The sequence below is a fragment of the Macaca thibetana genome, chromosome 11 (genome assembly GCF_024542745.1).
Source record: "Macaca thibetana thibetana isolate TM-01 chromosome 11, ASM2454274v1, whole genome shotgun sequence".
Taxonomy (NCBI): Eukaryota; Metazoa; Chordata; class Mammalia; order Primates; family Cercopithecidae; genus Macaca; species Macaca thibetana.
In genome coordinates this window covers 102,585,345-102,600,011 of record NC_065588.1, presented here as the reverse complement: position 1 = coordinate 102,600,011, position 14,667 = coordinate 102,585,345, and the positions used below count along the sequence as shown (strand labels likewise).

Here is a 14,667-nt window from a genome sequence, read left to right as displayed (position 1 = left end):
AAGTCTCCAATTCCATTTCATGGCAAAGGACGACATGAAAAGACACACCTGCATCTGTGTGAAAATCTGAGCTTTCTGGCACTCTTCCAGACTGGGCCCAAATGCAGCCATCACGTGCTCCTCTGTTCCAATCATCTGCACAATTTCCTGGTCACTCTCAACACCCATGGCCTAGGAAGGAAAGAAAAGATAGAGTGTTGGCTTTGTGTTAACTCACTGACATTTGCTTATGCTAATTTGGCATTGTTTGTGGGTATTACTTCTAAGCAAAAGCTAGCTCTTCTCTCAGAAATGGTGCCATCTGGCATTGGCAGCCTTGCCCAAGCTGCAGAAAAACCTGAAACAGATATTTTGATTAGAAAGTGGAAAACAAACATTCGCAAACATTTTTTGCATGTGTACTATCTGCTAAAATTTTTAAATATTCTAAGAGTTTCATCACAAAAAAAGGAGGCTGGGAGGTATGGTAAAGACAACTGGTCATGACTACAAAGGCAAACTGTAAAGACCAACAGCCAAAGGGCAGTGAATCAGAAAAGATGCATTGCTGAAAATAAGCAGAACCCCAATCAGTCTTGTCACAAAATCAATTTTTCTGAGCACTGTCAAATCATTCATATTTAGGCTAAAAGAATTTTTCCTAAAACATGTTTTACCTCACTATCCTAGAGATATCGAACCAAACTTCATGCAGGTTTCAAAGGAGACTGTTAAAAAGTCGGAACACACGGGCCGGGCACGGTGGCTCACGCCTGTAATCCTAGCACTTTGGGAGGCCGAGGCAGGTGGATCACCTGAGGTCAGGAGTTCAAGACCAGCCTGGCCAATGTGGCAAAACCTCATCTCTACTAAAAACACAAAAATTCGCCAGACGTGTTGGCACGTGCCTGTAATCCCAGCTACTTGGGAGGCTGAGGCAGGAGAATCGCTTGAATCCGGGTGGTGGAGGTTGCAGTGAGCTGAAATTGTGCCACTGTACTCTAGCCTGGGCAACAAGAACAAAACTCTGTCTCGAAAAAAAAAAAGTAGGAACACACTTAAGAGGTTTCAGAAACCCACTTAAGTGTTTCAAGGTGGCAGCAGTAACATAGGTCTTTGTAGATTCCATATGGTACTCACTCCTTCACACATTTGCCTGGAATTTGCCATATCAAGGAACACAGCATAATCTCACTAAATCTCTCTTGGAAGAGTAATAGTCTGCTTCTTAGAAGTGAGGGGAAAAGTTATGTTTGCATTAAAATTCTTCCTTCAGCTGTAGAGAAGACAAAACCAGAGGATAATTGTCTGGTTAGTGTTGATGCCCTAGTTCTCAGTTCTCCACACAAAAGAGAAAGGAAGGGAAAATCAAATCCCAAGTTCCAGTGCAGAACATCCAGGACATTATCCTGAGGACAACACAGGCATCTATCTAAAAGTCCAGAGATCTGAGGTGTTCATCCTAATATAATACCAACAACAGACACAGACATTACAACTACCACTGTCATGCAACCTCTTCGCCTCTGTTTTCTCATTTGCATAAATGAAAAACCAGATCCCTTCCAGCTCAAAATTCTGTGATTCTACATTTGACCTTCAGTGGTCTGCATTCTATAAATCTGATTTGGATACTTTGGGATCCGATGTAAACTTATAGAAAGTTTTGAAGATTTGGGGGGAATCTGAATAGATCCCATGTCCCTTTTAGGCCAACTGCAGTGGTTTTAAAAACCTTCATAGATTCTTTGACACTCCCTTCAAAAGGTGGAGACTAATTCCCCACCCCAAGTGTAGGCTAATGCCTCACCTCTATAGAAAAAATGTGAAGGTGGCACGTATGATGACTTTGAAGGACTGGTCACAAAAGGCACTACAGCTGCCTGCTTGCTCTGAGAGTGCTCTCTCTGGGGGAAGATTGCTACCATGTCACGGAAACACACAAGCAGTCTGTGGCAAGGTCCAGTGGTGAGGAACTATGTCATCTTACCAACAGCCAATGAGGACCTGCAGTTTTCTGTCAACTGCCCTCGGGGTGAGTTATCCTGGAAGTAGATCCTCCAGCCCACTTCAGTTCGGCCTTCAGATAACTGCAGCCCTGGCTGATATCTTTTCTTTTTTCCTCTTTGGAGAAGGGGTCTTGCTTATGTTGCCCTGGCTGAAATAGGTGGGTATTCACAGGTGCAATCACAGTGCTCTACAGCCTCAGGCTCCTGGGCTTAAGTGAACCTCCCGCCTCAGCCTCCTGAGTAACTGGGACTATAGGCACATGTCACTACACTTGGCTTGTGGCTGACATTCTGGCTCATGAAAGACCCTGAGCCAGAACCACCCAGCCAAGCAAGTCTTAAATTCCCAACTAACAGAAACTGTGCTGTAATTTGTTATACAGTGCAGATGGAATTAAATTCACTATCTGAATTTAAAACAATTCGTTTAAATGTACAACTTGTTTTGTTCCTTTTTTTTTTTTTTTTTTTTTTTTTAGCAAACAAGTTCTCAGGATGCAAACCCTTTTCCTATAGTTTTTGCAGTCTTTTTTTTTTAACCTCCAATTTGATATGGAAACATTTATTCAAATGGATACTAGAAATAAGCTCCACTATTTAAAAATTATACAATTTCATTAAAACACTTAGCCTTCCATGGATTAAAAGATAGGCATCCTAAAAAAAAGTATCGGTTCTAATTTTTAAACAAACAAACAAAACTAGATTATTCTTAGCTCAAGCACACTGGCTTACATTTACTTTGATGGTGATGGCATATATGTAAAACCATCTGCACTTTCTCTTTGGTCTGCAAGTAGCCAGTCACAAATATTAGAACAGAATTCCTTTCTTTGGTGTTTAAATAACACAGGTTAAGTTTCCCTAATCTGAAAATCCAAAATGCTCCAAAATTTGAAACTTAAAAAAAAAAATTAGGGGGAGAGAGTTTTTTTGGTTGTTTCTTTTTTGTTTGTTTGCTTTTTTGGAGACAGAGTCTTACTCTGTCGCCCACGCTAGAGTACAGCAGGGCAATCTCAACTCAGTGCAACCTCTGTCTCTTGGATTCAAGTGATTCTCTTGTCTCGGCCTCCCAAGTAGCTGGGACTACAGGCATCTGCCACCACGCCCAGCTAATTTCTGTATTTTTTTAGTACAGACGGGGTTTCGCCATGTTGGCCAGGCTAGTCTCAAATTCCTGGCTGCAAGTGATCCACCTGCCTCAGTCTCCCAAAGTGCTGGGATTACAGGTATAAGCCACCACACCTGGCCAAAGCCACCACACCCAGCCAACTTTTTTAAAAGACAGGGTCTCACTGTGTTGCCCAGGCTGCAGTGCAGAGGCCACTCACAGTCACAACTGCAGTGCACACTATCGCCTCAAACTTTTGGGCTCGAGCAATCTTCCTATCTTACCCTCTAAAGTAGCTGGTACTATAGGCACAGGCCACCATGATCAGCTTTCAAAATCTGAAACTTTCTGAGTACAGACATGACATTCAGAGGAAATACTCATTAGAGCATTTCAGATTTTGGATTTTTGGATTTGAGATGCTCAACCATAAGGATAAGGATAATGCCAACATTCCAAAATTTTAAAAAACCCTGAAATCCTAAACACTGCTTGTCCCAAGCATTTCAGATAAGGGATGCTCAACCTGTAATGAAAAGGTCTTTCCTCATTTGACGTATGGATTGCCACTTCAAGTTGTCCTGGTGCTGAACCTAAGTGGTAATTTTACAACCGCATAAAATTCTCAAATGTCCTAACAGGGATCTAAACAGACTGCTTAGGCCTTCCAAATATTTCTAAGCTATGAAACAAAGATATGCCAAGCACATGGTAAATGACACCATATGTGCAGAAAGCATGACTACTGCCAAAGCTTTGCTCTAAAAGGACTAAACTCTTCCTATATCAAGTCACTAAATACAGGGGCGATAACTCAGTCAAGTTATCATCAAAGCACACCAGCTGCAAAGACCGAACTGACTTTATGACTATTTAGCCTTCAGTAGTCACAGCCACAAATAAATGACATATTGCTATGGAAACGACAGCAAAATGCTGAACCATTTTACTTTAAAGACATAATTTAGACATCTGAAAACTGGCTTTATATGGACCTCTTGGTACTCCAGATATCTGAAATCATTTTTCCTAATAAGTCAAAAGTAAATCCTACATAATAACCTTATGAAAAAATAGCAGAGATAATACATTTCAGCAGGTCCCCTACACTCCAGAAATCAGCAATACCACTGAACGAAAATAAGGGGAGGTGCACTATAAAAAGTGGCATGAAGTCTTTTTAGATATCTACAAGGTGTGACTTTTAAAGACAAAAACAAAGAATACTAATGAGCAGAAGAGACTGATACACACACTAATGGTAACAGGTTGAAATATACTGTGTGAAGGCGGGAAAGGAAATAACTTCTTAAAATATCTACTATTCAGAAATCTCTAATGTTTCTTTAAAGTAGACCAAAATCAATCTATTATTACTCACAGTAGTCCCAGCAGGTAATAAGAGAACTGTGATGGCCCTCTCTAACTTTGTGACTGTTTCTCTTTAAAGAAGATAAATTTTGGCCAGGAACGTTGGCTCATGCCTGTAATCCCAGCACTTTGGGAGGCTAAGGTGGGCGGATCACGAGGTCAGGAGATCAAGAATATCCTGGTCAACATGGAGAAACCTCGTCTCTACTAAAAATACAAAAATTAGCTGGGCGTGGTGGTGCGTGCCTGTAATCCCAGCTACTTGGGAGGCTGAGGCAGGAGAATCGCTTGAACTAGGGAGTCAGAGGTTGCAGTGAGCCAAGATTGTGCCACTGCACTCCAGCCTGGCGACAGAGCGAGACTCCATCTCAAAAAAAAAAAGATAAATTTCCATATAAGTTAGTTTCCAGGAAACACTGCCCAGCACCCTTGAAATCTGATAATCTTTTCTGCAAAATCTTTCAAACTACAGATGCCATCATAAGAACAGGCTGCATAGTTGCGAATACAAGACGTAAAGTGAGGAAGATTCATGGGCAGGAGAACCTTTGTAGTGATTCAAGTCCATAAATAAGGCTGATCTATGTCTTAAAAGCTTTCTCCATCATATTCAGACTCAGCATGGAATCTGGAAACCCTGCTGCTCCTGTCACTTTCAGCCAATTGTTGGTTACAATCAACAACCATCAAGTCCTAATGACTGTCAAGGTCTGTGTTAGGGCCACACAACACTCAAAGAGAAATGATGTGTCTTTTCTGGTATCCCCGTTTGTCTTCCCAGGGTTTCTGACTAAAGAGAACTAAGGAAAGCAAAAGGGCACTCCCCTTCCGGGACTTTTCAAAAAATATATGATCCTGTTTGCTCTTCACGGCAACTCTCTTAAACTTCTCACCTTAATAGATGAGTTATCCAAGCTTCAAAGAGACTGGAAATTACGCCCAAGGTCACATAGCTAATAAGTGCAGATGCTGGGATTCAACCTAAATCTGTCTGATTCTAAGATACCCAATACTCTATGCTGCCTCCCAGATGGAAAAGTCTAAACAGTGGTTATCAAACAAATTCCCATCAATTTATTAAAACATACCTATTGTGGGAGACCAATAAAAGTGATCATTCATGACCAAAATATTTAGCTCATTTATCCAAACTAAAAATTTTAAAATATTTACTGATTAGAATGTAGTGAATGTGTTTCAGGAAAATAATTGGCAACATGTACCAAGTTTTTTTAAAAAAATTCCGATCTTAGGAATAAAGTCTCACAAAGCAATCAGCAACGTGCACAAACAGGTATGTATAACAGTCATCCTACGGTTGTATTTAAGAGGAAAGCCTTCGGGAAAAAAAATGACACCTAAATGCCCCACTAGAGGAAAGTGGTTAAGTAAATTCCACCACAAGTATGCAACTTCTACACAACAGTCACTAAAAACAATGATGCAGATCCCTAACAGGGAAAGCTATTCATAATGCATGGTTAAGTGAAAAAAATAAAAATTTATGTGTATATCACAGAAGCACAGGAAAATGATCTGGAAAAATATATCCAAAAATGTAGATATACTTTTAAGTGGCTTTCTAACTTTAAATAACGCAAGGAATATCTTTATAATCAGAAAGGGAGAAGTCTGAAACCACAACTACTGGTTACATAAATATGCATAGTGTTAATTTACAGCCCTATTCTAAAAAGGATTTAAGTCAGCTGTGTGTATGTAAGCATATGTGTGTATAGATGTACAATATAAATGTTAAACAAACTTGACAGAAGAAAGCCTTTTTTTTTTTTTTGAGACGGAGTCTTGCTCTGTTGCCCAGGCTGGATGGAGTCCAGTGGTGCGATCTTGGTTCCCTGCACGCTCCGCCTCCCGGGTTCACGCCATTCTCCTGCCTCAGCCTCCCGAGTAGCCGGGACTATAGGCACCTGTCACCACACCCGGCTAATTTTTTGTATTTTTAGTAGAGACAGGGTTTCACCGTGTTAGCCAAGATGGTCTCGATCTCCTGACCTTGGGATCCGCCCACCCCGGCCTCCCAAAGTGCTGGGATTACAGGCCTGAGCCACTGAGCCTGGCAAAACTGTCTTACTAAACTCATCACCTAGCCAAAAAGCAGTACTTAATATGTTTTCTGATTTTAATGTATGCATGGGTCTAGTCATGCATTTTCCATGAGTGATAGAAGATTATATGCATTATAATTAATTTATAATTTCTGGTAGAAAGAAAGCAGTACTATGCATCTTCAAGGGTCTATAAAACCTTCTAAAAAAAAAAAAAAAGTCCTTTGGATGCATGGGAACATACTGCCCTCTGCTGGAGATGTAATTCTATATCGTTAGATAAAATTGTCTTTTTTTTTTTTTTTTTTTTTTTTTGAGACGGAGTCTCCCTCTGTTGCCCAGGCTGGCGTACAGTGATGTGATTTCGCCTCACTGCAATCTCTGCCTCCTGGGTTGAAGCAATTCTCCTGCCTCAGCCTCCCAAGTAGCTGGGGCAGGCATGAGCTACCATGCCCAGCTAGTTTTTGTATTTTTAGCAGAGATGGCGTTTCACCATGTCAGCCAGTCTGGTCTTAAACTCCTGACCTCAAGTGATCCACCCGCCTTGGCCTCCCCAAGTGATGGGATCATTGGCATGAGCCACTGTGCCCAGTCACATTAGATAAAATTTTCAATATTCATCACTATGTACATAAAACACTGCATTGGACACTGTGGGATCCCTATAAGAAAAGCCAAAATTACTTTTGTGCTTAAAAAATGCAAACCCTGAAGAAAGAAAAGAAAAAGCATATTTAAGAATTCTTCCTGGGCCCTCTGATATGGTACTGCTACTATGACTATCATCATCATCATCCTGAAAAGAAAATGGCTCCAACTCATTTATAGAACTCAAAAGCACATTCGGCTACAATAAACATTTTTAAATTTCCTAAAACTTCCTTCACACAATTGCATTTAGAATATGGATGCTTCCTGAGTTAAAGAACCTGACTTGTCAACATCCATTCAATACTTATGAACCATCAGGGGTTCTCTCCCTAAATCCCAATCATCAGATTGATTTGAGGGCTACTTTTCTCCCTGACTCCTACCCTCTGTCACCTGGTTACAACTTTAACAGTAAAGACTCAATCCTTTCTTTCTTACTCCTCTGAGGTTTATACCCAAAATACTTTTCCGTTTTAACCAACTTAGTTCAACCTCAGAGGATCTCTTCCTTTGTTTTCTCTAATTTTGACTCAAAAATTATTTCCACTATCATACTATTGAAACTGAATAAATATTATACATTTCTAAAATTATCTGAAGCATCCAGTATCTCCTCAAATAATCTGAGCTCTTCATTTCAACTAAACTGGTTATCGAGATTCATTTTGTACCTATATATCGGTTATCATTATCCACGGTAGTTATGTTCTATCAAGTTGCTGAATCATACCAAATACTGAATAGTAAATACTGAACCATTGTTCCAGGAAAAATACAGGGCTAGGTTCCTGTGAGCCTATGGTTACATTTTCCTCAACTAATCAATACAGAATCTTATTTTCTGTGTGCTTCTTTTAAAAGATATTTAAGGCCAGGAGCTGTGGCTCACGCCTGTAGTCCCAGCACTTTGGGAGGCCAAGGCAGAAGGATCACAGGGTCAGGAGTTCAAGACCAGCCTAGCCAACATGGTGAAACCCCATCTCTACTAAAAATACAAAAATTAGCTGGGCGTGGTGGAGGGCACCTGTAATCCTAAGCTACTCGGGAGGCTGAGGCAGGAGAATTGCTTGAAACTGGAAGGGAGGTTGCAGTGAGCCAAGGTCGCACCATTACACACTAGCCTAGGTGAAAGAGCAAAACTCCATCCCAAAAAAACAAAAAAAGATATTTATCACTGATTCATTAACTTTGAAGTCAGCCAACAGCACTATAACTCATGCCTGAACAAAGCTTATCTAACACATATTTCCTCCAGAAGGCACATCACAGCCTGTTTGTCCTTTGGAACACCTTGACGGAACTTTAGCATTACACTAGGGGGCCATCTTATACTGCAAATCAACAAAGCACAAAAATACAAAAAATACGGCACTAAATAGACTGCAAAACAGACACTTGATTACAACATAAGGGCTGAAACAAGAAGGCGGAGTGTTGCCTTGTTCAGTCTCAGCTGGGAATATGTGCGCTGGGTGACTTAAGTTTTTACCACTCCATGTCAGTGCATATCTGTAAATAACCACAAAAGCACCGCAAGTATTGATTCTGGGGTTATGTATAAATTTTAGCAAGTAAGTGAATTCACAAACAGGGAATTTGCAAATACTGAGGATCAACTAACTGTATCACACAATGCCAACTATTTTTTTTATTTTGCTTGATAACAAATACGACAACTTAACTGTTCACTGAATGTATATAGTATTTATGTCTTAGAGCAGGTTAAACGGGTCTCTGTGTCACTATAGGTACATATCATTTTATCATGCTTTGCTTTATTGGGCTTTGTAGATATTGTCTTTTTCCAAATTGAAGGTTTGTCCCTGCTTGCAGACTGACCCTGCTTCAGGCAAGTCTATTGGTGTCATTTTTTCAACAGCATGTGCTCACTTCATATCCCTGTGTCACATTTTGGTAAATTCTTGCCATATTTCAAACTTTTTCACTGTTATGGTGACCTGTGATCAACGATCTTTTTTTTTTTTCTTTTTTTTGAGACGGAGTCTCACTCTGTTGCCCAGGCTGGAGTGCAGTGGCGCAATCCAGGCTCACCGCAACCTCCACCTCCCAGGTTCAAGCAATCACCCTGCCTCAGCCTCCCAAAGTAGCTGAGATTACAGACGTGTGCCACCACACCCAGCTAATTTTTATATTTTTAGTAGAGATGGGATTTCACCATGTTGGTCAGGCTGGTCTCGAACTCCCGACCTCAAATGATCCCCGCCTCAGCCTCCCAAAGTGCTGGGATTATAGGCGTGAGCCATTGCGTCCAGCTGATCAGCGTTCTTTGATGTTACTATTGTAACTGTTTTGGGGTGCCACAAACTGTGCTCATAAGAGATGAAAAATTTAATCGATAAATATGTGTGTTGTGACTGCTCCACCAACTAGCTATTCCCCCATCTCTCTCCCTTCTTGAGCCTCCTTATTCCTTGAGACACAACAATAGTGAAATTAGGCCAATTAATAATGCTAGAATGGCTTCTTAAGTATGCAAGTAAAAAAAAGGGTTGCATATCTGTCACCATAAATCAAAAGGTAGAAACGATTAAGTTGAGAAAGAAAGGCGTGTCAAAAGCTGAGACAGGCCAAAAACTAGGCCTCTTGCACCAATTAGACTAGTTGTGAACACAAAGGAAAAGTTCTTGAAGGAAATTAAAAGTGCTATTCCAGTGAACATATCAACGATAAGAAAGGGAAACAGGCTTATTGCTGATATGTAGACGGTTTTAGTGGTCTGGATAGAAGAGCAAACCAGCCACAATAAGTTAAAGCATAATCCTGAGTAAGGGCCTAACTCTCTTCAGTTCTATGAAGGCTGAGAGAGGGGAGGAAGGGGCAGAAGAAAAGTTGGAAACTAGCAGAGGCTGGTTCATGAGATTTAAGGAAAGAAGCCATCTCCATAACATAAAAGTGCAAGGCGAAGCAGCAAGTGCTGATGGAGAAGCTGCGGCAAGTTATCCAGAAGATTTGGCTAAGATCACTGATGAAGGTGTCTACACTAAACAACAGATTTTCAATGTAGATGAAACAGACTTCTATTGAAAGACTTCTAACATGCTGTCTAGGACTTTGACAGCTGGAGAGGTCAATGCCTGGCTTCAAAGCTTCAAAGGACAGGCTGACTTTCTTGTGAGGGTCTAGAAAAAGTTCAAGTCAGTGCTCATTGACCATTCTGAAAATCGTAAGGCTCTTAAGAATTATGCTATATCTACTCTGCCTGTGCTCTACCAATGAAGCAACAAAGTCTGGATGACAGCGCATCAGTTGACAGTATAGTTCACTGAATATTTTATGTCTACTGTTGACAACAACTGCTAAGAAAAAAAGATCCTTTAAAAACATTACTGCTCATTGATAATGAACTCAGTCACCAAGAGTTCTGATAAAGATGTACAAGATCAATGTTTTTGTGCTTGCTAACACAACATCTATTCTGCAGCCCATGAATAAAGAAGTAATTTCAACTTTCAAGTCTTATGGCTATAGCTGCCATAGATAGTGATTCCTTTGATGGATCTGGACAAAGTAAACTGGAAACCTTCTGGAAAGGATTCACTCTTCTAGATGCCAATAAGAATATCTGTGATTCCCCTGAATACAAGAGACCCTAATAGTTAGGCAGGAATATCATCATTCCTATTCAGCCTGAAGAAGTTATGGAAGATGGGTCTTCATCCTTCTACGAACCTTAGGACTAGGGTTGTCTTATAAAAGGGGAAGAGGGAAATATGTCAGAGGTGTTCGAACCACAGTGACTCTCTCTTGAACAGGGGCTGAGACCAACTGGGCTGCATTCCAAGGAGGTTAAGGCATTCTTAGTCACAGGATGAGACAGGAGGTTGGCACAAGATACAGGTCATAAAGACCTTGCTGATAAAACAGACTGCAGTAAGGAAGCCAGCCAAAACCCACTAAAACCAAGATGGCAATGAGAGTGACCTCTGGTCGTCCTCACACTCCTACCAGCGCCATGATAGTTTATAAATGCCATGTCAACGTCAGGAAGTTACCCTATATGGTCTAAAAGGAGGAGGAAACTTCAATTCTGGGAACTCCCCACCTCTTTCCCAGAAAACTCATGAATAATCCACCCCTTGTTTAGCATATAATCAAGAAATAACCATTAAAATGGGCAACCAGCAGCCCTTGGGGTTGCTCTGCCTATGGAGTAGCCATTCTTTCGTTTCTTTACTTTCTTATAAACTTGCTTTCACCTTAAAAAAAAAAAAAAAAAGAATGTCTATATATCTGTGACTCATGAGAAGAGGTAAAAATATCAACATTAACAAAAGTTTGAAAGAAGCTGCTTCCCATCCTCTAGGATGACTTTGAGGGGTTTAAGACTTTAGTGAAGAAAGTAGCTGCAGATGTGGTGGGAATAGCAAGAGAACTAGAAGTAGAAGTGGAGCCTGAAGATGTGACTGAATTGGTGTAATCTCATGATATAACTTGAACAGGTGAGGAGTTGCTTCTTAATGATGAGCAGAGAAAGTGATTTCTTGAAATGGAATCTAATAGTGGTGAAGAGGCTGTATATATTGTTGGAACAACAAAAAAGGATGTAGAATATTACGTACACTTCATTGACAAAGCAGCAGCAGGGCTTAAGACAAGTGACTCTAATTTTTGAAAGAAGTTCTACTGTGGGTAAAATGCTATCAAACAGCATTGTGTGCTACAGAGAAATCTTTCACGAAGTAAGAGTCAATAGCTGTGGCAAACTTCACTGATGTCTTATTTTAAGAAAATGCCATAGCCACCTTCAGCAACCACCACCCTGATTAGTCAGTAGCCACCAACACAGAGGCAAGACCCTCTACCAGTAAAAAGATTCTAACTCACTGAAAGATTATGACTCAGATAATTGTTACAATTTTTTAGCAAAAAAGTATATTTTAATTGAGGCATGTATTTTTTATACATAATGCTATTGTACACTTAACAGACTACAGTATGGTATACACATAACTTTTGTATACACTGGGAAAGTAAAATATTCGTGTGACTCACTTTACTGTGATATTAGCTTTATTGTGGTGGTCTGCAACAAAACCAGCAGTATCTCTGAAGTATGCCTGTATCTAAGAACACTATACCATTTCAATATTGTTTCTATGGAAAATGTCTTTTGCATTCTAGGCCAACAATTCACAAATAAGCTGATTTTTTTCTTTAGTTTTGAGATAGGGTCTTGCTGTATTGCCCAGGCTGGAGTGCAGTGGCATGATCATGGCTCACTGCAGCCTTGACTTCCTGGGCTTGTGTGATCCTCCCATCTCAGCAACCCAAATAGGTGAAACTATAGGCACACGCCACCAAGCTTGGCTAATGTTTTTATTATTTGTAGAGATGAGTTCTCACTATGTTGTCCAGGCTGGAGCAGAGTGGCACAATCTCAGCTCACTGCAACCTTTGCCTCCCAGGCTTAAGCCATCCTCCCACCTCAGCCTCCTGGGTGGCTGGGAGTAGAGGTGCATACCACCACAGCCAGCTATTATTATTTTTTTTTTTTTTGGTAGAGATGGGGGTTTCACCATGTTGCCCAAGTTGGTCTCAAACTCCTGGGCTCAGGCAGTCTGCCCATCTTGGCCTCCCAAAATGTTGGGATTTCAGGCATGAGCCACCATGCCCAGCCAGCTTTCAATTTAAAATACATCATATGACTGACAACTTACATCACAAATCTTTCTACTCCAAAAATTCCTTACCTTCCAAATCTCTAATTATATATGTAAATAAACCAGAGAAAGAATTCTTATAATTTTCAGAAGAGAGCTGCAGCTTTACCTTAAATATGATGACAATGGGTATATCTTCTGACAAAGTATTATGCCTCAAATAAAATCGTCCTTGTTTCACAGCCATATTGGTTCTGCTTTTTTTCTCATGGGTAGAGCTATGAGTAAATACAAGTTGGTTAAACTGCATCCCCACTGAGTTTCAAGCTAATAACATGCAATAGCAATGATCATTAATCAACAAGGGTCAACTGATCAACAACAATGACAAGGTCCTTTCTAGTAAGTACTTTAAAAAGACAATCCCTTTCCTGCCCAGCTGCCACTTCTGTGAACATTTAAAAACATGATAAATTTTTCTTTGACTTTGAGATTATGATGGAAGTTCTGTGTGTGAATGAGTGACAACTACTTTCTGACCAACTTCACTTTGACTCCACCTGAATTACTTTGATCCAGTGTAGAGCATATATACAAGGCCAATTTTATAATATGGGCCTTAACCATAAAGAGGAAATTAAAAAGAAATGAATTTATGTGAGTTTTTAAACTAGTAATTCAACAAAACATACCCACAGTCTTGGTATATAGTAAAGCCAAAAGAAAGGAATATCCTTCTATTGGTATCTGTGTTAGTTATAAAATTTCTAATGGATTTCAAAGCATTTTAAAAGCTCTAATCAACCACATTAGTAACACACACAGATTACCTGCTACTATGCATTGTTACCCACGTTACTTATATTAGCTCTAATCTTCTACATAGTCAAACTTTGAAGTATTATCTCAAAATCACATAGGAGGAAACCAAGACTTAGAGAAGTTAAGTAACTGCACGTTCCAGTGCCTCATATCTAGAAAACAAAGGCTTTAGGATTCAAACTCAAATTGAAATTGCCCTGGCTCCAAAGTTTAGATAGTGGGAAGACACGGACTATAGAATTAACTATATCTGGGTTCAAAGGCTATCTACCCCTTACAGTCAAGGTACCCCTGAGCTTAAGGCCTGTTAGTTGTAAAATGAAGATGTTAACAGTACCACTTATCTTGGAAGACTGAGGTGACAAATAATATATCTAGTATTTTGCCTGGCTGCTGGTAAGTACTCGACGAATGACCATCATTGTTAACTGCCTCTCCATCAGAAAGAAAAGTACAGAAACTCTGAGTTAATCAGTTCGTTGTAGGTTATCAAACGGGAAACTACTACACTCTGACATCTTATCTATGCCACAAATCTTTCTATTCCCAGAACTCATTAACCTCCACATTTCAAATTACATGTGAAAATAAAAAGTTACAGAAGCCTCGAAAGGGATACTGTTGTAAAAATGAGTACACTGTGAAAGAGGCTGGTCTAGAAAACTAACAATAGAGTGTTAAGTCCATAATATAGGTCATTTAGTATTAAGGGTCAAATAGTCCCTGATCATACTGCTGCAGGAATACACAAATAAATGGTAAAAGGCTGAAAAGGAGCATGAAAAACTTGAGTGGTTTTATATTTTTTCTCTTTAAAAATCTCCTTTCACGTTCTATAAGCTAAGATAAAATTCAGCTTAAACAGTGACTTCTCAAACGATGTCTCAGACTCCCATCACTGAAATTTTAAAATCAATACCCTATGCTTCCAGACTTTCATAATAAATTGAATGCAGATAGCTTAACTATTACAATGCCTGCTTTTAGAGGTAATAACTGGCTCCCTCTGTATTGAAAGATAGCCATTTAGGACTAAC

At 39.9% G+C, this 14,667-nt stretch overlaps 1 protein-coding gene across 2 annotated transcripts in view; it reads right to left on the bottom strand.

Annotated features, from left to right (window-relative positions):
• The window catches only part of POLR3B (RNA polymerase III subunit B), a 136,524-nt gene that overhangs the window by 101,625 nt on the left and 20,232 nt on the right, over positions 1 to 14,667 (bottom strand). For both annotated transcript variants that reach the window (XM_050748622.1, XM_050748623.1), the window contains 2 exons: positions 12,978 to 13,086; positions 49 to 171 (listed from right to left, as the gene is read on the bottom strand). In XM_050748622.1, coding sequence (XP_050604579.1) covers positions 49 to 171; positions 12,978 to 13,086 — 232 coding nt within the window. The remainder of the gene's footprint in view (positions 1 to 48; positions 172 to 12,977; positions 13,087 to 14,667) is intronic.